Source organism: Notechis scutatus, chromosome 2, assembly GCF_049901735.1.
Source record: "Notechis scutatus isolate UNSWTSFEM ecotype Mainland chromosome 2, rNotScu1.2, whole genome shotgun sequence".
In the NCBI taxonomy this organism is placed as follows: Eukaryota; Metazoa; Chordata; class Lepidosauria; order Squamata; family Elapidae; genus Notechis; species Notechis scutatus.
Window position 1 is genome coordinate 163840679 of NC_142010.1, and position 25198 is coordinate 163865876.

Below are 25198 nucleotides of genomic sequence, written 5' to 3' on the forward strand. Positions count from 1 at the left end.
TTTTTCTAACACTGACACAAAGAGATTTTTTTTTATTTTTATCCAAAAATAAATTGCACAGTGAGGCAGTGAGACACAGAACAAAGCAGCATAATACACTATATGTAAAGTTATAGTAGTTAATCAGTTTCCTAGGCATAGAATGCTACAACATAATACAATCAATAAGGATTTCAGCAAGAAACAAAACTGCTTTGTGCTAATTATTCAAATATCATATTCTGCAAACACAGCATAAATGAAATTAACTTTCTAAATATAAAACTCAAAAGAATTGAAAATGCAGTTATTAAATTTAACTGGCATTGCCTAAATGAGAAAAAAACACATTTTTGAAAGGCTCAAAACTGATAATTGAGTGACACACCAGAAACAGAAGGGCCATCACCTCTATAGTTAAAGTGGTCAGGAAGAGGAAATATGTTATCACTTGATTATAGTGTTTAGCAACCTTGTTTCCAGTTTCCACTGCATCATATTTATAATCGTACTTCATATTATAATACATTTACAAATGTTCAAGGAAATAGAATTCCACAGAGGATTCAGACAAATTTTGCAGCAATGTCACAATGGCAGTAGGAGGTTCAATCAAGGAAACTTTTAAAGATTATCTTTCACATTATTTAAATTGTAATTATATATGATCTTCAAGGCCTGCTATTAACATGCTATAAGAAAGCCCTAGACATAATGATCTTTACAAGGAAAGATGAGAAAGGATTAGCAGCTTTTTTATAATTAAAGCTTGGGGTTTCAACATTCTCTTCCTCAGTAAATTTAAAATATTTTGTACAACTATTCCATGGTTTTTCATTTTTTATAAGTTTTATAAGTTTATAGTGTTACATTTGCTCAAATAAGGATACTTACAGTTCTAAATAGCAAACTGCCAGAAATAAAAGAAGGGTTGATCTTTTCTGGTCCATAATTTCCAAGCATAAAAAGCATAGAAAAATAATTTAACAACTCGCATGTACATTCAAAAGGCATACATTTCCTCAAATAATAATGGCATAGCATAGAATCATTTTTGCCCATCAGTTCTAATCCTGAAGATTTCTCAGCACATTAAGAAGAATGGGGAAGAGCTTTTGCACAAAAATATTGTGATCTACAATTCTGATCAACTCTATTGATTATAGACACAACAGCAGCATTAAAGAATAAGCAAAACTACCTTTGAAGCATCATGCATGACCACTTGTGGTAGAAAACTGATTTAACTGCTTTTCCTCCCTGAAGAAATATATACTTTAACAACCTTAATCCTCTTCCAAAAAGAGAAACAGTTGAAGGATTAAATTTGGTGAGAAGACTTCAAGCCTTACGGGGACTTTCGCAAAGTCTGCTTTACATTTGCACAAAGACACACACAACTATCAAACTAAATTGGAATGTTTCTCCAGTTATAAGTAATCTTCATCACAATGTATATCTTCATCTTCTACTAGTAAAAGGCAAGATTGAAATGAGAAACACTGAAGTGGGAATTACTAGTCCTCCAAACTGCGGAATGCATTCTGCATGTCTTCAAACAGCTGGGCATAGTCTGCTTTGATCTTTGCCTCTCCATCTTTCACTGGATCCTGAAATTCAACAGGGCGAAATTGGATAATCACTCAAAAGGTTTAGAAAGAGCAATTCCTCAGAAGATGTCATGAATATCTTAACATTGCAGAATTCCTACCAATGGTGCAGAGGGACCTGGTCCTTTGATATGCCGGATGAGATCCACCTGTCCCTTGTAGTAAAACAAAACAGCCAGCATAGGTACCCCCGACTGATAAATACCTCCTCATGCAGCAAGTTACTATTTTCTCTTTCACTTCTGCTATAATAGTAACAAATCAAATAGCAATCTGCAAGTGTACCAAGTTTCATATTCAAAAAGGAATTGTGAAATGCTTCACCCTCCTTCCTGAGTCCAGAGGTGATACGAAAGACCTAGCAACATTTCTTTGTACATAATTTGAACAGGTACCAGAAGATGACAGAAACAGACTTTAAAAAGGAGGTCTGCAGCCAATTAATGCCAACCATGAAGCAGTTTTCTAGCATGATAAGAAAACAAGGCCATCCACTTTGTTTTTTCAGCAGCTCAAGTTATAGTAAAGCAGATGTTCTACAATTCTTGCTAAATCACATTACGAGATTGGAACTACTTAGACCTACCTATCTCTTGCTTCCTATTAATATAAATGTGACTATCCCTAACACAGTCTTGCCATTTAAAAAACTAAACACTTTTGTCAACCCTGAATATAAATATTAAAGGAACAACAATCTTATATTTGATTTGGAATATGAACAAGGGCAATAAAAGAATAAGAAATTGCTTGATATATATACCATAGTTTGTGAATCCCACTGAATTTTAAATAGTTGTCTAAATATGATCAAAAACATAATCAGGTCTCCACACAAGTTTACCAGCTGCACAGTCTTGAAATCAGTCACCTCATTGCTGGAATTGGGTATGTCTAATCTAGTGAAAAGAAGGACTGGGGTGACATGATAACAGTATTCCAATATTTGAGAGGCTGCCACAAAGAGGGGGTCAACCTATTCTCCAAAGCACTTGAAGGCAAGACAAGAAGCAATGGATAGAAACTAACCAATGAAGGAAGCAACCTAGAACACTAAGGAGAAATTTCCTGACAGAACAACTAATCAATCTGCCTCCAGAAGTTGTGAATACTCCAACACTGGAAGTTTTTAAGAGGAGATTGGACAGCCATTTGTCTGAAATAGTATAGGGTCTGCTGCTTGGGAGGGGATTGGACTAGACCTCCAAGATCCCTTCCAATTGTTATTCTGTTATTAGTAGGTGATGTATCTGCCTTCATGCCCATGCCAAAGCAGTCATTTTGATTGAACTGAACAGAAATCATTGCATAGCCATCGACAGTAACTTTTTGCATTTGTTCAAATACAAATACACAAAAAGGGGATCAGAACAAGCCCCCCACTTTCCCAGCACTGCTTTATTTTGTTTGCAATTCAAATATTTACTAAATGTACCCCTCAACTTACAACTGTTTGCTTAATGATGATTTATGGCTCATATTTATGACCAGTGTCCCAAAGTCGCATGATCCCAATCTGAAACATCTTTTGTCAGTTTTCAGCAAAATACATTGTTGGTTAAGCTGGATTCACACAACCACATGATTCAATTTATAACCATGGTAAAAGGATCTTAAAATCGGATCCGGTCACATGATGACTCAACCTACGGAGTCACGACGACTTAACAATGAAAATTATGATCCCAATTGTGGTCGTACACTGAGGACTCCTTATACATATTGTTTTGTTATAATCCTAATGCAGAGTACATACCTTGAATTTCATAGAGGTAAGTCGGTAGAGGATTTCACTCATGTTCTCTTTGATAATGGACCATGTAATCTTATTATCACTTTGGGCAGTAGTCTCAACTGCTCGGCGTGCCATATCATAAAATGCAATCATGTTAGATAGCACCCCCACGGTCTTATAAAATGGGCAGAACCTAGTGAAAATAGTAGCAAAATTTATCGTAGAATTAAGGAACTTTTTAATGACTAAATTGTACAAACAGGTTAGCAAATATTTATATTTGATAATTAACATTTGTGAAAGAATTGACATGCAAAGCAGTTGACTATAGAATTCAGCTTTCTATAATGGATAATGAATATACGGAAACAAGGTGAAGTAGAGGATGTTTTCTATGGGTTGAATAAGCAACTTTCATAGTTTTTTATCATGGTATCTTTAGTTCAGCAATTACACAAATCTGAATAGCACACCCAGGTTATAGAACGATTTGCTTATTTGTAAGTAATTCTTTAGTTGTAGACAAACTACCCAAACACTTTTAACAGAAGATACATCTGAAAGATTAGACTAGGAGTTACTTCCCCATAATTATTATTTGCATTCATGCTTCAAGTGCTGACTATCATCAGAATATGAATCTAGTATAATATCCCGAATGAGCACAAAGGAACTCGATGACAAAAAAGAGAAAGAAATGGCACAATGTTTCAACATATGAAAGAAGTGAAAGAGATTGTAGCCTACAACTGAAACACTTTAACAAAAGGCCAATTCTCAGAAAATATGAAATACGAATGTTGCACTGTTTGGTGTAAATATTGAGGGTGAATAAAGCTGATATCTTTGCCTTTATTTCCACGTGGTTCTTTCCCCTTAGTTACTTTAATGCAGATGATAAAGCAGCAACTTTGAGAATATACAAGGCATTCACGGCACCAACTGAGGACCTGTCCTATGTTGCCCTCAACACACTTATAGCTAATTGGAAAGCAAAACTGATGAAGAAAGCTGGATCTTCAGCATTTGTGCATCAAAGCACTTTGATATATTTAGAACAGAAATAGCAGTCCCTACTCACGTGAACTGTGAGTTGATATGAAACAGTATTGGCCAAAGGTAGGCTAGCCCCAATAGTGCCAGGTGAGAAGAAAAAAATAGCATAGTGTAGTTAAAATAGGGGTCTAATCAGTTTTCTAAACTGCTGGGGAAATAAGCAAAAGACTACTGAGTGGGGAAAAGTTGTATGTCAGAGTATACTTAGCATGCAATACAAGCCTTTATTACCAGAGATCCAGACGTATCCAATAATTACTATCTCGGTATAGAAGCTAAAGGCCCAGATCCAGTTTATCCTAGATTAAATTTCAGAATAATATTCACAGACTGACATTGGAAGTAAATTCTTAACTTGTGACCTGTCAACTAGGAACCCTTCTATACATCACAATTATATTAACATTACATTAGGCTGAATCCTAGCCCTTCATTCTAGATTTTTAAAAACTCCTTGTGAGAAAGATACCCATTTTTCTGTCTTTGTTCCCTGTGACAAACATTTCAAGCTTTCTAAAATACATTGAGGAACAAAGATCATTTTAGCCCACAGAAACTAGTTGAGAGAGGCTGCAATCTGTTTTAAGCCAATACTTTCACTATGAAGTTTCTTCAAAAGAATGCTAGCATTGTCTAATCAGTTAATCTAGAAGAAGTTATAAGAGCATTAAGAAAGCTACAGGTAGTTTTTAACTGATAACATTCATTTAGTGACCGTTCAAAGATACAATGGCACTGGAAAAAGTCACAACCATTTTTCACATGACTGTTGCAACATCAGCATGATCAAAATTTGGATGATTGGCAACTCATGTACTTACAACAGTTGCAGTATTCTGGGGTCATCTGATCACTTTTTACCACCTTCTGACAAGCAAAGTCAACGGGGAAGCCAAATTTACTTAACAACAGTTATTAATTTAACAACTACATGGTTCACTAATAACAGTGGCAAGAAAGGTAATAAAATGGGACAAAACTCACTTAACTATTTTGCTTAGCAACAGAAATTTTAGGCTGAATTGTGGTCATAAGCTGAGGACTACCTGTACTCCAACCATATGAAGGGGCTTTATAAAAAATTAAAGTTTTCAATGAATATTGTTGCAATGAACGGAAATACAAAATGGTACACAAAAATCATTTTGTTCAATTTCGGATTAGGAAGAGCTACATCAATTCTGTGTGCTTGATTCTGCTTTTGAAAAAGAATATTGTGAAGCTCAAATTCCAGGAAAGATTTCATGAGACATGAAGATTTATTATGGAAAATCCACATCTATACATCAGCAATTAAATTGCACTATTGGACTGTTGAGACTGCATTCCTTTTTTTTAAGTCAAGTTTTTAAAATTTATATATAAATATTTTGAATACAGTGTATTGTCCGGGCCATTTTACCAAAGAAAAAAAGAAAAAGAAAAGAAATAGTAACATATATACTGATAGCAACAGTAATAGTACAACAAAATGATTCTAACCATATTTATAATTATATGAGCTTACTTGTAATCCTATTGATTATATTAGCATACTTATAGTTCTAAAGAACATTCATGTTTTACGAGAGATTACATTTCTTATACTATGGCATTAGTAATGTGCAGGAGCGGTGCAGATGAACAGTGACTGAAGCTGGGTGAGAAGATTCCTTTTTATTTTGACCCTAACTTTAAAGAAAAAAAGAAAGAGGAAAATCCAGAAAAGAAACTCTTAGAACTATTTTTAAAAGCGGCTAACAATCTTAGAGAGAAAAATTCTAGACCCAAAAGATGAACTAAGGGAAGAGAAGCTAAAGACTTTTTAAAATATAGAAAATAGGACTCTTAAATTGGGTAGGTGTTGTTTTGGAAAGGCATTATAAAATGCTGGACTATCCCTTTGAATCTATTTGAATAGCTGACTTTGCTTCCATAAATTGAACTAAATTTGGATTAATTAAATCCTTAAGATTTGAAACAACGCTGAAACCGAAGCTGAGGGTGCCTTCTACTGGTGAATGGAATATACCAGATCCCTACAAGTTTAGAAAACCATTTTTTTTGATGGAAAAATAAACAACATTCATCCGGAGAACTGTGTGACATTGATTGTTCTATAACTAGTTACTTTAAGATCACTTGAGGCTCTATTATGGAAGACTTAAGTAAAGCAAAATGATTTGCGGAAGCTTCCTGGACTATTTAAATGGAATTGATTAATAATCCTGAGATGTAAAGAATTATGATTATTGAATTTTCTGAGGACTAACATTGGATTGGAATGTATTGTTTTTGGATTTGAGTAAGAGAGGGACTAATTAAGACAAGATGCTCCATCAGGGGAAAGAGTGAGATTTCAAGAGAAATGGCATTGATGTTCCAAAGCATTAGGGGTACTATGGAAGAGAATCATAGAGAGATAAAGTACCTAATGCAAGGCATATATGGGAAAATGGAAACTACGTTACAACTGATGATGAATGAAGATCAAAGAGTACAGGAAAGTGAGGAGACAGCAGAAAGAACGGAAGAAAAGAATGAACAGACAAACCAGCAAATAAAGCAGGAAGATGGGAAGGAGAAGATGATAAAGACAATAATGGCTGATGAAATAAACCAATGGAAAAGTACTTTAAGAGATTTAAAAAGGGAATCAGATAATTTGGAAGATATTTTTGAAAGGGAGATAGGGGTTTGGGTGGATACTTTGGAGACCTGGCAGCTTAGGAGGATAGAGATGGGAGAAATATTCAGTCGCGATGGTGAAGATACAGATGTTGATATACAAGAGAGGACTATGGGAGGCAAACCAAAAAATGAATAAGAATTGAAGTATTAAGATGGATAGAAAGAGGTGTGTGTGTGTGTGTGTGTGTGTAAAATATAATGATGGACTGACTAGCAATTTGAATAGAAATAGAAATAAGAACACACCTTTATATGAAGCAATAGTTAGATGAAAAGATTGGAGGTTGGAAGAGGTAAAAATAAGGTATATTTAAATGTAAAAATGGAAGAGGTAAAAATAAGGTATATTTAAATGTATTTAAATGTATAAGGTATATTTAAATAATAGGAAGACTGGTACTTGAATGGTGTATTGTGACTTTGAACAATTAAATAATGAAGAGCTAAGCCTTATATAAACATGTGTATTAATATTAGGATTAGCAAGGGTGACCTGACTAGAAGTTAGAATAGAGCTAGAAATAAGAAATAGGGGGAATATTAGCAGATATAATCTTTATACAATAGAATATAAGTAGTAATTTGATGGAAAAGATTAGACGTTGAAAGATGTATCGTGTATGCTTATAACATCATTGGCATTAAAATGGAATATAATATTGAATAACTACATTAAAAAAACCATGTATTAGGATTTTATGTTTGACTAATATAACAACCATTATGAATATCATTATTGATGTTTGTATCAAAACAAATTATAACCAGGGGCCACACTGTTCATGTAGTGATCTTGAGGTTTATTTAAAAATAAAAATCTAATAAAACTTGGGTGGGGGGAGATATACACCATTAGCAGTTTCAATTATTATACGAAGCTCAGTTAGATGAATCCCATTCTGGAACAATTATAGATATTTGCAGCTACTGTTCTTCTATATATATGAGCTTATCATTAATCGAACCTTTCCCCTTTTTGGATTGGCGATGTTATACGATCATCTGCAAAGTGATAGGTGATGTTTGTCCTTTGTTAACAAGCACACCATTAGCTTAACATTAATGTTATTAAGAACAATGTAAGAAAAAGATAACTAATATGTGAAAACTGATCTGAAGGAGCACATGGAGATGCTTCCTTTGTGACTGAAAGCCCTCTGTTAGAAAATGTCATTTAAGTAGAATGTAATTTATGATTCCTTCAGCTTAAAACAGAGTGTGGTGCATCAGCTTCTCAAGCAAGAATGTGAACAGGGTTGGGCAGTACTGCTCATCAAACTATTTTAAGTCAACATTAAATTAATAATACTATTACTTTTATTTTAATTCATTAACTATAACATTTTAAATAATATATATTAATCCCAATCACCTCACATCTCACTTTATTCCTAGGTTTAATATAAATTTTAAAAAAAGCAAATAGAAGACAAATCCCACAATCACTTTATTGCTCTCACTGATATCTTCCCCTCTGAATTCAATTCTGAAATGTTAACACTACTACCACAAGGAGAAGTAGTAACAGTTTCTTAGTTAACCTGTTTGAAAGACTACTTGCTATCTGTCAATTAAAACAGCTCTTTTTTTGCAGTTGTAAGCAACAGGAAGAGAAAATTGGGTGATCTGAAAAAGCAAAATAAAATGCTGCAATCAAACTGCACAACAAAGCAAGAAGTGAGAATGGGAGGAAGGTGGCAAACCGTTAACTGCTTCAAAATTCTTCTAACATCTGAAAAATTGATATAAAATCCCCTAGGCAGAATTGAACATGTCAAATATTCCAGATATAGAATATGCCTGAACACAAAAGTGTTCAGACATATGCTATACCTATTTTCTACAGTATATCTATTTTCTATAGAAAATAAGTTTCTATGGAAAGTTGAGAGAGTACTGTAGAGTACCCATTAACAAGAGTAAACAGTTTCAAAGCAACGTCCATAAAGCCACGGAAAAATGTGATATGAAATAAAGGAAGAAATCAAAATTTTAAGTCCCTGTTTGCCAAGATAGAGTTGTCCGTTTCATTTCAAATTATCAGTCTCTGGGAAAGCAAACAAAAATTATCTGACACTGCAGTATAGAAGATCATTCCTGCAAATTATTGGTGGTTCTTTATTGTGCAGAAGAAGTTCTACCCAAGCAGTCTCTGCAGACAGAATTCCCCACAGAAAAAAATCCAATCCCCCATGGTCATACCTGTCATATGGGGTATAACCATTCTGTTGCAGGAAATCATCTTTAATGAGCTTGGCAACTTCCAGTGTAATTTTATCTGTTTCTGCCAAAGAAGCCTAAGGTGAAAGAGAAGAAAAAGTCATTTAAAAGAGTGATCTGATCCAGATAACTAGTCAATCAAAATGTAAGAATTGGTTGTTATGAATACATCATGAGAATCTTCACAGAAAAACATCTACTTAGCTTTTTACTTATATAGACATCTCTCCCAGTTGGCATGAAAAGAAAAGCTGTTATAATATTAACTTTGAAAAATCACTTTTATCAATCATACTAGAGGTAGTCCTTGAATTACAGCAGTTTATTTAGTGACTATTTGGCACTGAAAAATGCTACTTTTTGGCAACTGACTCATATTTATATCTGCAGTATCTTCTGACACTACAGTGTCAATAGGGAAGCCAGATTCACTTAACAACCGTGTTACTAACTTAACAACTGTAGCGATTCACTTAACAACGGTGGCAAGAAAAAATGTAAAACGGGGCAAAACTCACGTAACAAATTTCTCACTTAGCAACAGAAATTCTGGGCTCAATTGTGGTCGTAAGTCAAGGACTACCTGTATTATTATTCTTGTCTCTAATAATTGTGTCTCCAAACCTTTCTGTTCTTTACTGCTTCTTTTTAATTCTCTTTAATGAGTAATTTGATGATCTGCTTGCTACCCCCTCCTCCAGCATCTGTTTTGAAATCCAGCAACAAAATGGCCAATATTGGTGGTGCATATTTTTTTTAAAATGTATTCAACATTTAAGAAAGAATGGGATCAGTGCTATGATACCGATTCTTAAATGTCCCAAAATAGTTACTCAGATGCTGAATTCAGTCTAATTTTAGCATTGTGGCAGGATTTAAGGATAGATAAAGGAATAGGAGATTGACCCTCCCCAAATGTACCAAAATTGATTTGAAAGATGGCAATTTTGAATCATGTATGAGTATAAGGGTGAGAATAAGAATGCTTTGCTGGTCCTGTCACCTTTGATGGTATCACAAACAGATGGTGTCTTTTGCAGCTCATTGGATGGTTGGGAACATGAACTTGCCTATGTTGCAAAAACTTTCACTTCTACTGTATTTTGCCTAAGGAAGTGTTTAATTAGGACTGTATTACTTTAGATTATCTACAGCACCTAACAGCAATACTAACATTGTGCAAATGTTTAAATAGTAAAATTTAATGTCTCCAATATCTTGAAACTACCATTGACACAAACACACAAGACATCATCTTTGCACTGAACACATTTTCTTAAAATCTCATCTGAAAGTATCTCATCAGATTTTCAAAAATTGCCAATTGGTATAGCTTTAACATTTGTTTCTACATTCCTTTGGAATTATTTTAGAATAGAACAGAATAGAATTCTTTATTGGCCAAGTGTGGTTGGACATTCAAGGAATTTGTCTTGGTTCAAATACTCTCAGTATACATAAAAGAAAAAATAAATTCATCAAGAATCATAAGGTACAACACCTAGTGATAGTCATAGGGTACAATAAGCAATCAAATCATACTAGGAAACAGTCCGTATAAATCGTAAGGATACAAACGACAAAGTTACAGCCATACAGTCACAAGTGGGAGGGGATGGGTGATAAGGAGTAATGAGCAGATTAACAGTAATAGTAGTGCAGACTTTGTAATAGTTGAACAGTGTTGAGGGAATTATTTGTTCAGCATTTTATAACTAATTAAATAATAAATGAATCCAAATAGCTTCAGATATAGAAACTGATCCGTAAGTGCAATGTTCCTTCACTTACCTTCCCCACCAACTGTACAATCTCTGCAAGATCCTCCTCTTCCTGCAGTATCTCTTTTGCTTTAGTCCTCAAGGGAACAAACTCAGGGAAATGCTTATCATAATATTCATCCAAAGCACGTGTATATTTGCTGTAGCTAATGAGCCAATTTACAGATGGAAAATGTTTACGTTGAGCAAGCTTCTTATCCAAGCCCCAAAACACCTGCCCCAAAAGTAATAAAATGTCAATGAGCATCCTCAATTAACAACTGCATTTGCTTCCGAGTACTTCTTCAAGGAGAAGACCACAAGAAGCAGAGGATTTCACACTTGAACTTAAAAGCATTCTATAGACAAAGTGCAGTTTGACTAAAAACAACCAATGAGTTTCAAAACTGAAAAGGAAAGTGAATACTTTGTTCTGTGCAAACCATTAGCTTGTATCTAATAACTAAGAAGAGTTTTTACATTAATGGCATAGCACAAAAGGTTGCATGATAAGCTCACAAATTAAAACTCAGTTATTACAAGTTGTCTCCTGTGGCTGAGATTCAAGTAAACCAAGAATTCTTCAAATGATTCCATGTTCTTCAAGTGTGATATATCTAATGAAGACTTCATTCTGAATGAACCAGATCTCTCTTTTGGCACATTCCTTACAGGTAAGGATGGGCAAGCCTATCAATTTTATTTTGTTCATTTCTTCCTTTTGCCAACTTTACCCATATACAATCATACTTTCTGTTTTTTAAAATAAAAACTATTTTGCTAGCATTTTTTCTATGATTTTCACAAATGTATAGTTTTTTACACTTCCCTAACATAAGCATGCCATTTTGGTTGATGATATGCATTACATTTTGAAAAAAAAAATGTTATCAAAATATCTTAATTCACATATTTGAGTGCAGTTGTTTCTGCACAGGCATGAAGTTGTGTCATCAGATTGAGTGAATTATCACATGTTTAGAACCGTAATTGACCCCCTTTTCCAAAAAAGAAATAAGCATTTGAGATTAATGTTGAATTGTATCAGATTATGTATAAGTGATATCATAAACTTCTGCCTATAACTAAAGATGAAGAAAACACCTTTCCTCAATGCTATTCTTACCATAAGATCTGATCTGTTAAACCAAAATTTAAAAAATGAGTATTAGTTGTCTCACTATAAACTGGTAAAAAAGATGACCAGAATATTACAGAACCATTGTTAGAAGAAACAGGGCTATGAATAAGAAGTCCCAGGGAAGCTGGGCAGCAAACTAAGTACCTCAGAACCAGAATAGTAGTTAAGGTACATGGTTAATTACTGCATTTGCTACAGGCTGGCCACCCAAACCTATGGGTCTACATATTTATAAACAGATTAAAAATAACAAACAACACTGAGTCTTTCATAGTAACAGACTCACCAACTAGATTCAATAAGCTTTTATTAAAGCTTCCATTCTAGTCAGAAAGCAGAGTTATTGCCTACCTGAACAATACCCAGAGTAGCAGAAGTAACTGGGTCAGAGAAGTCACCACCAGGAGGAGATACACTGAATAGGGATAGGAGAGAAAAAAGACAGAAAGGGGAAATCACAATTAGTAATAATACATCAAATTGAGAAGGACCATCAATTATACAGTATGTTTGCAATTCACTTTTTAGGCTTGGACTTCCTAATTAAATGCATCTTTCCAAGCAGAAATCTGAGCTGCGAGTTTATCGTTGAGAATGTTCCATTGCAACCCCCAATGAAGGCTGAACTTTTAGCTTTGCCCTCTCTGGCGATCTCAGTAAGATCAGTAAAGAAAAATCTTCCTCAATCATAACAGTGGTTGTCAGAAATGATATTCAAAGTATGAGTTTTGCCACTGAAACTATGGTTCCCCCCCCCCCACCCCCCAATTTTAAATATTTTTATAGAAATCAGGTAAGGACTAAGTTGGAAAGATATTAAGAAAATGAATATTTAATCAAATATAAATGGGCAGAGAAAATACTTAAATGAACAATTTGATTTATGACTGTAGTTCTTAAAATGAATCAGAGACATTGCATAATATTCACAGAACAGTGAAAAACTGTATAGTAGCAAGAAAATGACAACTGTAACAAATTGCAGACTGATCTCTCTAATGCTGTCTTGAAACAAGAAATGTCTTTTTTATTTATTTTATTTATATAATGCTCCCCATTATCTCTTTCAGTTTCACTTTATGAACAAGCATTTTTAATTTCAGGGAATGTTTCCTAAATACAAGATGGTCAGATAAGAGACCATAGTGCAAAATAATATACACTGTGCAGAAAAAGAACATCTTGTCTTTAATATACTCACGCTCCAACTATGCTAACGCTTCCTTCTCTCTCTGGATTCCCCAGACACTTCACTCTACCAGCCCGTTCGTAGAAAGAAGCTAGGCGAGCACCAAGGTAGGCTGGATAACCACTATCTACAATCACCCAATAAAATGCAAGTTAGCTTCTTTGATGACAAAAAAAATCAAAACTTTTGAAATCAGTTTCTCCCCCAAAAGTTACAAAAAAGAAAATGCATACCAGCAGGCATTTCAGCCAGCCGCCCTGAAATTTCTCGAAGTGCCTCTGCCCATCGGGAAGTTGAGTCAGCCATCATACTGACATGATAGCCCATGTCACGAAAATATTCAGACAGGGTAATCCCTATGATCAATAATAATTACAAGTCATATATTACATAGAAAGACCTTCACCTGTGATGGCTTATGAGAAATCTTCAAGAAGAATTCCAGAATCTAAGATTTGTATCAAAGTGTACAAATTGATTGTTAGGCATAAAAAGAATATTCATTTGCTTCTTATAGTTCTTCCTTCTCTTCATTTTAATTAAATGCTGGAAACAAAGCATTTTGTTTCACACACCCAAAACCAGAAAAGGACCAAGTTTATAGGGGACCCTGGGACTGCACATTGGGTGCTGAGGCCAACACATGATCGGCCAGCTGCCCTCATTTGGTATAAAATACTTAAGTGCTTGGGGATGTTTCATGATTTACTTCTTCTCACCAACCATTGTACTGTATCATGGAATTAGCTTTCCTTAGTTTGCATTTTCCTTGAAATGGGCTCCTGCTGTACAATACAAAAACTCTTGAGTTGTTTTTGTAAGAGAGGTCCTCTTTAGTCATGGTTTTCAGATGCCTATTTGCTTAGGTTTGGTTTTGTATGAAAAAATCAGGTAGGTAGGGCTCAAACCTTTAAGGGATTTATACACAATAACAAGCAGTTTAAATCTGACTCTGCATCTATTGGGACCCAAAGTACAATCTTATAATGGTATGTGGGGAAGACTGTGGGAGACAGGGCAAAGAGATGCTGCTTAGGGAACAGGCAGAAAAGAGGCAGCATAATGCACAGCTGTAAAATCGGCAGAGCAAGAAGCCCAAAAGGGACTTTCGTTATGTCTTGGACTGTAAAGATGACAGCAGGAGAATTATACTTTCAGACTTGCAAGATTCTTTTGAAGTAGTTTTACAATAAAGTAGAAATTAGCTTTTCTGGTTGTGTTTCTTGCCTGGTTTGCCTGGTAAGGCTGTTAAATCTATAACTAATGCCCTCAGTGTCTTTAGGGCCTCTACAAGAGAGGTAATAAAATAGATCTCTATAAGGTTCCCTTGCTTGCCCAATCAACCTCACTTGGCACCAAGACACTACTATTACAGTTCTGGTTTTATTCTATATTAATGGCAGTTCTTGAGTGTAATCTTTAGTGACACAGGTCAAAGTTAAGTTTACAGGCAAATTGTTATAAGCACCTTTTGAATGGGAGAAAGCCATCAATAGCGAAAAGACCAAGAAACAAGTATTAAGTCAATTCCATCTTTGTTTTCACATTTCTTACCAGTGTAGATAGAGGCTTCTCTGGCAGCAACAGGCATATTGGAAGTGTTTGCTACTAGAGCAGTTCTCTTCATTATGCTTTCTGTCTTACCATCAACTTCCATAGTCAGCTACAAATCAAAAGAAAAATGGAAACAAAAGGGTATTAGTTTTCTGAAGGAAAAATAAAAGTAGATACTCGAATGATTCACAAATTTTAACTCCCCAACAATATTATTATCCTATTACAATGCAAAAGATACAATATTTTTGCACAGATTTTTAAAAAAAGGTTGATATGCCCAATTTAAGGTCCTGAATCATGGAACTATAACAGGTTCAATTATGATAATAGTGAATCTGCCCTCAAAAACTGAACTCAGCCAAATATCCCTAAACCATTTTGATAACTGCCTAAAAATTCAGTGTAGGATGTATAGAAATCAGAAAGACTACATGAAACGAACCATAGTCCATTTAAGATTCTGCTAAAATGAGTCTGTTAGTATTTAAGGTGTCATAACACTCTTTGTTTCTTTTCATAAATAAGAATTATCTTTAAATTCATTTCATTTAAATTCAATTCTAATAATTGCTGCTTCTGTTTCTGAATGTATGTAAATTTAGATGACTACTAGACTTTAATAATTAAATATTTTATCAATAATCTCAAGTCAAGATACAAAGCAGAAAAATAAAACAAAATAAAAATACACTAAAACAATTCTGTATTGTTTACCATTTTTTAAACCAGCCAGTTTAAAAACTACAGTATGTTACATTTTGAATCAAGTTGGGGCCTTTTCCTGGACCTGGGGACTGCACATCTGCTTAACAGTTTTGGATTTATAAAGGTTGTACAGTATACAATGATGTAACTAGAGAGGATGGGAGTGAATGTGGTTGTATCTAAGAACCATTAAAATTGAGTTGGGGGCTCCACTGAAATAAGTTGGGATTGCATCTAGCCTACAGGTTTCCCATTAAAATGTTTCTGTAAAAATTGGTTCTTAAGGCAACTCTGCTCATATTGAGTGGATAGCAATAGCTCCATAAAAACAGTAATAGAATGGGATGGAATGGAATGGAAGGGGAGGGAAGGGAAGAGAAAGAGAAAGAGAAAGAGAAGAGCTTTATTTGGCCAAGTGTGATTAGATATACCAAGGAATTTGTCTTCGGTGCCAGAAGCTCTCAGTTTATTTTCTATTTAAAAGATTTTAAATAGAAATCTTTTTTTATGTAAAGTTTTTATTTAATGTTTCCCAAGTGTTATTATTTAATCAACCAACTTCAAACATCAGAAACAAACATGTTTGTAAACCTCATAAACCAATATTTCTATTATCTTTTAAAGGGAACTAAAAAGTCAATACATTTTTGGGAAGGCTTCCAAAAATGTTTTTGATTTTTTCCCCTGAAAATCAACATAATTGCTTAAATTAAATTGCAACATGGAGCCAGAACCTCCCCCCTGAACTCTCATTTGCACAGTATTGCCAACTCCCAGTACCAACCTCTGGAAAATCTCTGAGCACTTCTGACATTTCATTTCCCCGTTCACCACAGCCTACATAGATAATAACATCACTATTGGAATACTTAGAAAGAGATTGGGAAATAACTGTCTTTCCACAACCAAACGCCCCAGGAATAGCAGTAGTACCTCCTTGAACACACCTAGATATTAAAAAAACAACATTCATATTAAATCAGAAGAAAACATCATGCTGTGTTGTACAGAGAGCTTTGTAAAACAACCAGCAACTCTATAATCTCATTTGGCTGGCTTCAAACCATTTCTTTCCCATGTTTTGGTAGGCATTCTAGTTCTTCCCACTCCAGAGAAAACTGTGTAGTGACCAATTGATATTTCATCCCAAAAATCTTATCTCTCCAGGATAGAAGATAAATAACCTGAGCCTATAAAAAGTGAGCAAAATTCTATCTTTGTCGACATAACACACTTAAGCCTGAAGAACTCACTACTAAATTCCTTTTGTTTGGGTTCAGAAGAAAGTTGGGAGGGAACCCTTACTTCTGGATATTGGAGTTCCAGAAAATTCAAATTTATTACAGCCCTGAGGGTAGATACAGATAAGATATTGAATAAAAGAAATATTACATCTTTATGTATGTATGTATGTATGTATGGGTGTTTAAGAAGTTCTTCTCTTTCCATGGTTGGTAAAATGAAGACCCAGATTTGGTTAGGGACAATATGCTGACATTTGTAAACAGTTCAGAGAGTGTGGTAAAAGCACTATGAAGCAATATATAAGCCTAAGTACTATTTCTATTTATACATTTATAAAAGATTTCACATATCAACTGAATACTTAGTGACAGAGTGCATAGAGAAAAAACCCAAAAAATTCTTTGTTCTAGTTTCTATATTGGTCTTGGGGGGGGAAAAGAGAAAAGAAATATACTCCATTTCAAACATAGTCACCCTTTTCTCTGAAAGTCAATGTTTTATCTGAAACTAAAATTTACCAAGATGCAAATTTTACAGTGGGAATTTGTTTCATATTTCAATGTTGAAAAAATATGCGTGCTTCTAATTTATTTTTGGCTTGTTCAATATTTTTCCTGCCTCGTCACTCAAACTCCCTTTTCACACTGCAACTACAGTGTGAGGCAGCCTGGAAAGGAGAACTGGCTCTGAGAAACAGCTCACTTGGTGAGCTTTCAGGCTGAGAAGGAATCACATTGTGTTATAAAATAATTGTGATTCATAAAAAAGAAACAGCACTAACGGATCACTTTCAACAAAAAAGCAGCCAGAAACAACTGGCACTTACGGAAACAGTGCATCAAGGACTCTCTGACCAGTTAAAAGAGGGTGATTTGCAGGTAACTTTTCTGTGACAGGACGGACTTGACGTACAGGCCAGACCTGGACCATTGAAAATTTTTCTTTCACATCCTCAAACTCCAGCTCCAACACAACATCCTAAATGAAAGCAGCAAAATAAAGATCAATGCAGATGACAGAGACGAAAACAAACAAACCTTGTCAATACAAGGCTACAGCTAACTTCACTAGTCAAATGAGAACTATGTTAGTAAAGCAGGGAGTCAAGAATTTGTGTAAAGCTGAGGTAGGGGAGCACAGAAACAAAGACGTATATTTCCATAAAGCTATGTTGACCATAGCAATTCAGGGCACCATGAAGGCTATCTATAAAGTACAAATAATTTTAAAGCTATTGGCTCATGAATACTGTAAGACTCCACACAGTCATGTCATTTCTCATCAGAATTGGTTCAGCCATACACTAATTTCAGTGATATAGATACAGATACACACATGCACACACAAACACACACATGACTGTCAGGGAAATTAGACAGGAAGGTTGTTATCTATACATTTCTCTAATTCTTTTTAACTCAAACTTGTAGCACCCCTACAACTTAAGAATGCAAATAATGGGAAATGTTTTCCTCCAATTTAGTACCAGTCTAAAGCATCAAAATCCATATATTATTTAGGAAAGGCAACAGACTAGCAAATTTAATTAAAAGAAAAACTTACAGATGCATCATAATTTCCAGGTGGAGCAATGTATGTTATTGTACCTCTGTTTCGTGGAGGCAACATGATTTTGTGCTTTATAAGGGAATTCTCATTCACTAAGCCATAGATATCGCCACCTGTAATGTGGCTACCAACCTGCAATTAAAAAGAAATTCTTAAATTACAAATACATGCTCTATATATGAATGCCTACTATAAGGATGGGTGACATATTGAAACTCCACATTTCTTTAGAAAAAGTGGTTGAGGACCTTATATTGACAGTCCGCAAATGCCTTTTCTTTTTCTCTAATAACACAACGTAGAGCATTCCCTTAATACAGATGATGAATTGAACACCACAGTACAGGCAAATCATTCAAGGAAAATATCTTAAAAATTTATCATCACAAGTGTGGAGATATAATATAAAGAATATATAATACATATATAAACAGTGAAAACATACACACAATACTGAATGTATCTCTATAATCCATTAAGACAAATCCTTCTTGTTTCGGTGAACCATAGCTTTGACTTACGGTAATGGTAAAGTTACCTTATATATCAAGAAATATCTTAATATTTCAATATAACAAAATAGAAATAAATACAGATATAATGAAATATGTAAGAATAAACAATGTAAGCAATATCACTATTGGATTGTATGTGAATAGAATTTAAAATGCACAAAATGATAAATGTAATAGCGTATTATGGTATAAATATGAAAACAATAGTTATAATCATGATGTATAACATGTAATCAAAAGAGATTATACTGTATGATAGTTACAATCAGGATGTATATTATGATGTTAAAAAAAGGACTTGATATAACCAGTACAATGATGTTGTAAAATTGGAACTGTGGATGAACAATAATGAAAAATATACAATAATTTTTTTAAAAAAAGAAAAAGAATTATAAGTACAACAGTTGATGGATGCTAGTATACTGGTTCCCATTTTAGTATGGAAAATCCTAGTTCAAATATGTGCCAACATCTACTGAAATATTTCAAAGAATCCAAAATAACTTACCCGCAGGTTTTTTATAGGAGTGAAGTCCCATTTGATATCTCTACTCAAAGCTGTCACATTTACACCTCTGGGAATGTATATACTTTGAGTCCGACTACTAATATCTGTCAAAGGTCTTTGGATACCATCAAAAATGGCTCCCATGATACCAGGGCCAAGTTCCACAGAGAGAGGTTTGCCAGTGCGAAGCACAGGATCTCCAACTGAAACACCAGCTAAAAAATTTGTTGAGGAAATTACTCTAGAAAACAGTGTCAAATACAACCTGCGTTGTTGTAAATTTTTTTCTGATGATGAGCCAAAAGAAATATTGTTAACATTCCAAAGATTAATTGTTAACCAACTAAACAAAACATTTCATATTATAAATCATGTTTGCACTTATAATTTTCTAAATTCTCCAGCTAATTAATTTTAATTTTGGTTAATTGGTATTATGCATAAGAATATTGTTAAATGCTTATAGTTGTTAAAACAGGCTATATTTTGTCTTTCCATTATTTATGCCCTCTAAACTCATATCTTAAGCTAAACTTGCATGTCAGCTAAAAGGATACAGGTTTCCTCATATACCTGGATAGTAGCCATATCACCCTCCAACCGGATAATCTCTCCTACAAGTTCACTATTGCTAACTCGTACCAGTTCATACATAGCAGCTCCTGCCATGTTGCAAGCAGTGACCACTAAGAAAAACCAAAGAAAAGGATTATATAGCTTGAATTATAATTCTAACAAATAGTAGCTTTATATTTTCTTTACTATAAATCTTGTCATTTGGCATGAAAAAACTAAGCATTATTTTAATATATAAATATGAGGATCAGAATCACATCTAGTGTTTTCTGAACATGAACTCAACTAACAAATATGAGACATACAAAAAAATAGTAATGTCAGAAAAAAGATGAAGTCACTCTAAAGTACAGAAACTCTCCTATGTAGCATTCATCTTGCTTTGGGAACAGTCATGGACAAGAAATTTCATCTCTCTGCTCAGCTATTCAGCTACCAGCTCATTTATTTAAAGTTTCTAGAAGCCCTACTGAACTCTTTAGGTAACACAATGAGGTAGGCCTAAATGGGTTACTACGGGATCCACATCAATCTTCTAAACTGATAAAGTCATTTATCTTGTCATTTATCATAGAAATTGGATAGAATCCTTCAGTGAAGAGAAAAACTTCTGAAACGTGGGTTAGACTGGATCCTGACTGGCTTTCTGTTATAACCAAATCTATAGTGAAGTATTTGGAGGATACATGTTTGAGAGAGAGTATCATAAAGGACTTTCATGAAAATATGAGCTTTTAAAAAGTGTATCATTGTACCTTAAAATGCTGGTGAGAACTACCAAGAATTCTTCCATGTTCTTTTTCTTCAATAGTATAATATAAACAAGTGATTGACAAAGATAAGCTACACCAGCCATACAACAAAAACACAACTACCTGAGATAATTAAAAGAAGCAGGTGAAAGAAAAGGAGGAAAAGAATCTAGTAATGGTAAGAAAAAAAATAATGGTTTCTTAATCTGAGAAATGTATGGCTAGAGTAAATTACACTAAACAATATATCACAGTTTATGTGACAATTCTTTAATGTTGGTTTCTGAAACATTCTTTGTGTCAAATTTTATATGATCACCCTATCTTCTCACTTCTAATTATTGCACTATTGATAAAAATAATTTGCTAAGCTATTATCCTATGCACATTTATATGAGTAAACATGCATAGAACTGTATTAGTCTCTTTACAATGATACTCTTTATCTGTAGCAATGTTTTTTTTTTGCCTTCTGTGAATCTTGCATTACCAGATCATCATGCCAGAAGATTTCAAAACTGAACTGCCTATAATTTGTATATTTTCACACAGAACAATGTAAGTTCTCCATTTCATTCCAACAACAGTGCAAAAAGAATCACATCATCATAACAAGATTGGAAGAAAGGTTGTGTGATACTGTAGCTCAGAAACAGCAAATGAGTCTCTAACTGAAAGAAGGGAAGGACCTCTGAGAAAGGTAAGGACTCCAAATGAAATACCAATACTGAGACTAGGAGGTACCCATTAAAGCAAAGGTCTATTAATCTGCAAAAGAATTTTATGCAAGTGTACTTTATGTATGCATAAAATAGGAATCAGGATTTTACACATGCTCTGAAGAATATAAGCAGTCCTCAATTTATGACTGGCCATTTAATGTAAATGTAATTATAAAATGTTGCACCTGTCCCAACCCCTGGGTCACATTATCACATTTCGGGTGCTTGACAATCTGTTCATATTTAAAATTGTTGCCCAGTGCCTTGTGATCATGTGATTGCTAACTGATTCCAATCATTTATTGTCTGTCATTTGCAATCTTCTCTGCCAGCTTCATCATAAAGTCAGTGGGGAAGTTTGCAAATAGAAGGTTGGATTTGTGGCCAAGTGCACCAAGCAATTCCCCTTCCCCTCCATGCAGGAAAGGAAAATCTTCCCATGTGCTGGAGGAATGGACCTCAAATCTGGTGAAAGCACTAGGAAACAGCATCATTCTAGAAGGCTCAGAACAGCAAAAGGCAAACACTTAGGACAGAACCATGCTCTCTTCTGTTCGTGTCCACAGAAATAATAGTACCAAGCATAAAAATATCTCCATCAAAATGAGAAATTTTCATAATGTTTGCTATGTAAAAGAGAAAAAGATTTCTCAAAGAGAACAAAGCACCACTTACCAGGCCCTGAGACGCCATAGACATAGCCAAACATGTTTTCTCCATCTTCATCACGGATTTTGGGGAGTTTAGAGAAATCCATCTTAAATCTTCAATAATCTGAAAAATGAGTGGAGATAATGGGGCATTGGAGAAGGGGGGAGAGAAAATATTTAATCTTCCAATTAAATCAGATTATCTTAGTCAGTAACTAGCAAAGCAGAATTAATGCCATTAATCATTACCCACCATTAGAGTTTCTGAGCATAATTTACTTGTGTTGTAACAAGTAATATTACTTGTAACATTCCTGTACTTGTGTTACTGTAAATTAATGAATTCGCTTTCTCTTCCTATGTTCACTCAATATTCTTCTTAACATGTGTAGAATACAACTATTTGAGTGCATAAGTATTATATCTGTACCTGCATCCTCTCAGATCTGCAATCTTAGAAATTAAACATCTGAATATCAAACTATATAAACTGTGAGGCAGTGCATCCTAACAAAATAGATGAAAGTACTAGATAACCAACTATAGCATTGCCTATGGGCATATATCTGTTGAAGCCCTCAAAGAATTACTAGCATTTCTTTCTGAACCACAGCAATTCCCCTTGTCTGAAGTGGAGAGAGCAAATGCATATACCCGGTAGTATTACTGCTGACAACCAGGAAAGACTGCATTGCCTGATGCAAACCTTGCAAATGCTGCTGCTGCTGCTTTAACTATCTGAAAAGACTCTGCAAAACATTTCTTTTCCATGGTTTGCATAGCCCTATAAATAAGTCAGCATCTGACTGTCTTCTGATGGAAAATCAGTGGCAAAAAGTACAAAGTACATTTTGCACTTTGGTTTGGAAACTCCTAAGATGCAACTACTGCTACTTGCCTTTAATTGTACTACAGGTAATCCTTGACTTACAACAGTTCGTTTAGTGACTATTCAAAGTTACAATGGCACTGAAAAATGTGACTTATGACCGTTTCTACAGTTATGACCTTTGCAGCATCCCATGATGTGATCAAAATCCAGATGCTTGGTAACTGGTTCATATTTGTAATGGTTGCAGTGTCCTGAGGTCATGTGATCAGCTTTTGTGACCTTCTGGCAAGCAAAGTCAATGGGGAAACCAGATTCACAACAACCATATAACTAACTTATCAACTGCAATGGGTCACTTAACATCTGTGGCAAGAAAGGCCCTAAAAATGGGGAAAAATTCACTTAACAAATTCCTCACTTAACAACAGAAATTTTGCGCTTAATTATGGTCATAAGTCAAGGATTACCTGTACAAGCAGGTGCACCAATTTCAAACCTTCAATTACTGATCAAGAAGTATGAGGGAAAAGGTTCTCTTTTGTGTTGTTTGCAATTATTTGAATTGAATGTCCTTGAAGCAGTATTCTGAATCCCTGAAGAGCTTTGAAAGTAGCCACAATTCTAGAATTCTGATATGAAATGGCTCTGATATCATGCTACTAGCCCCTTATGTAAAAAATGCCACAGGGGACATCCTAATCCAGAATTATATCATATGTCACTCCCACCACAGCTCCGCAAAGACAACGTTGCAATACATCACAATATGTCACATGACACGATCGAGTTTGACACCCGTATCCTAGTCCTTTGTGATGCATCAGTAAGTGAAATGCGATTGAAGCCCTAGAAAAAGAATCAAAGAATCAAACATATTTGAAGAAAGAACTACTAATGAAGTACTACACCCAGAAAACAAAAATGAAAGGCAGAAATATAGAAAGATTACCCTAAATTTCAGATGGTCCCCCAGAAAAAAATAAAAGAAACAAATATTCTTGGATATTCAAATTCCCTGTCAACATATGCTTGCCAAATCTAACCAATTCTACACAGTTTTCTCTTCCCGTACAAGTGTACAAGAAGCTACATTCCAAAAAAGAGCAAGGCCAGCACTAAAAACAATTAAGAATTAAACTGATTGTCTACAACAAGGTATTCTATCTATAGAGTAATTTAACACCTTCTGCAATATCCCCACCATTCCATGTGACACACCATCCAATCTCATGCACAATAAACAGTACAGAGACATCTCCTGCCTTCCAGCAGAAACAGCAAAAAGGAAGAAAAAAACAGGATGGACATAAATTAACGGGTAGCTGTGTTTGGAAAGGAAGGAAAACATAAAGGAGGAACAAAACTGTGGAAATTAGAAGAGTTGAAAAGATAGCTAAATAAGGAAATAAGGACAAGAGAATGAAAATTGGAAATTATTAGCATAATTATATCATCCAGATAAGCAGTTCATTCTAAACATAATTTATTCTACAACCCTATCTTCAAATGTGTCCACATTTTCAGCAGTAATGACGTGTTATATTTAGATTCTCTTTGTGCCCTTATTTATCCCTCTCCCTCTCAATCATAAAGAAGACAGACCTTAGCTCTTAGTTGCCTTTTCGTTTCTGTTTCTCCCTGAAGGCGATTGAATAAAATCAGTAACTCAATAAATCAGCCAATTATCACTGCTACATGTCAAGCCTCTTGAACTTGGGCAGCTGGAAGAACTCATCTGAAAATGTATGGGCATACCAATATAAACCATTCTCCATTTAGGATTTTCCTATCTCAAATTTAAAAGTACCGCTTCATTTAGTTATTACTGTGGGATAATATTCTGATACCGAACATCATTTGATGTGATATTTTAAGAGACTGAAGCTTTTATAGTAGTGAAATTATGTTTCTCAATTATAATTCACTTCAGAACCAATCTCTTCCAAAGAATTTTATAGTAAAAATACAAGCTAGATCTTACCTTAAATAATGAACAAAAATATCCACCAAGGTTATAAAGTTATAAAAGGAACCTCTTAAGTACCGTGATTAGAAACTGGAAATAATTTGCTTTGCCTGAAACTCTCACAAATATGTTAAAATAGAGTTTACGCACATACAGGCTGAGAAATAATCACTTGACTTGATGACTCATCAATTTCTCCACAAGGGCTGTTGCAGTTGCAAATGTATTGTTAGAAGAC

The 25198-nt window shown here is 34.5% G+C and overlaps 1 protein-coding gene across 2 annotated transcripts in view; it reads right to left on the minus strand.

The window, feature by feature from the left end:
* The window catches only part of ATP6V1A (ATPase H+ transporting V1 subunit A), a 32827-nt gene continuing 7629 nt past the window's right edge, over nucleotides 1-25198 (minus strand). Inside the window, exons 1-15 of one of the 2 annotated variants that reach the window (XM_087957242.1) lie at nucleotides 24976-24997; nucleotides 22188-22286; nucleotides 20020-20148; nucleotides 19463-19677; nucleotides 18431-18568; nucleotides 17694-17845; nucleotides 16407-16569; nucleotides 14915-15023; nucleotides 13594-13716; nucleotides 13373-13487; nucleotides 12523-12586; nucleotides 11062-11265; nucleotides 9253-9347; nucleotides 3346-3517; nucleotides 1-1589 (exon numbers count right to left, since the gene is read on the minus strand). In XM_087957242.1, the coding sequence (XP_087813368.1) occupies nucleotides 1497-1589; nucleotides 3346-3517; nucleotides 9253-9347; nucleotides 11062-11265; nucleotides 12523-12586; nucleotides 13373-13487; nucleotides 13594-13716; nucleotides 14915-15023; nucleotides 16407-16569; nucleotides 17694-17845; nucleotides 18431-18568; nucleotides 19463-19677; nucleotides 20020-20148; nucleotides 22188-22269 (1854 nt within the window). In that variant the 5' untranslated portion in view covers nucleotides 22270-22286; nucleotides 24976-24997 and the 3' untranslated portion in view covers nucleotides 1-1496. Of the gene's footprint in view, nucleotides 1590-3345; nucleotides 3518-9252; nucleotides 9348-11061; nucleotides 11266-12522; nucleotides 12587-13372; nucleotides 13488-13593; nucleotides 13717-14914; nucleotides 15024-16406; nucleotides 16570-17693; nucleotides 17846-18430; nucleotides 18569-19462; nucleotides 19678-20019; nucleotides 20149-22187; nucleotides 22287-24975; nucleotides 24998-25198 lie in introns of those variants that run through there. The other variant, XM_026675433.2, reaches the window with a different exon arrangement.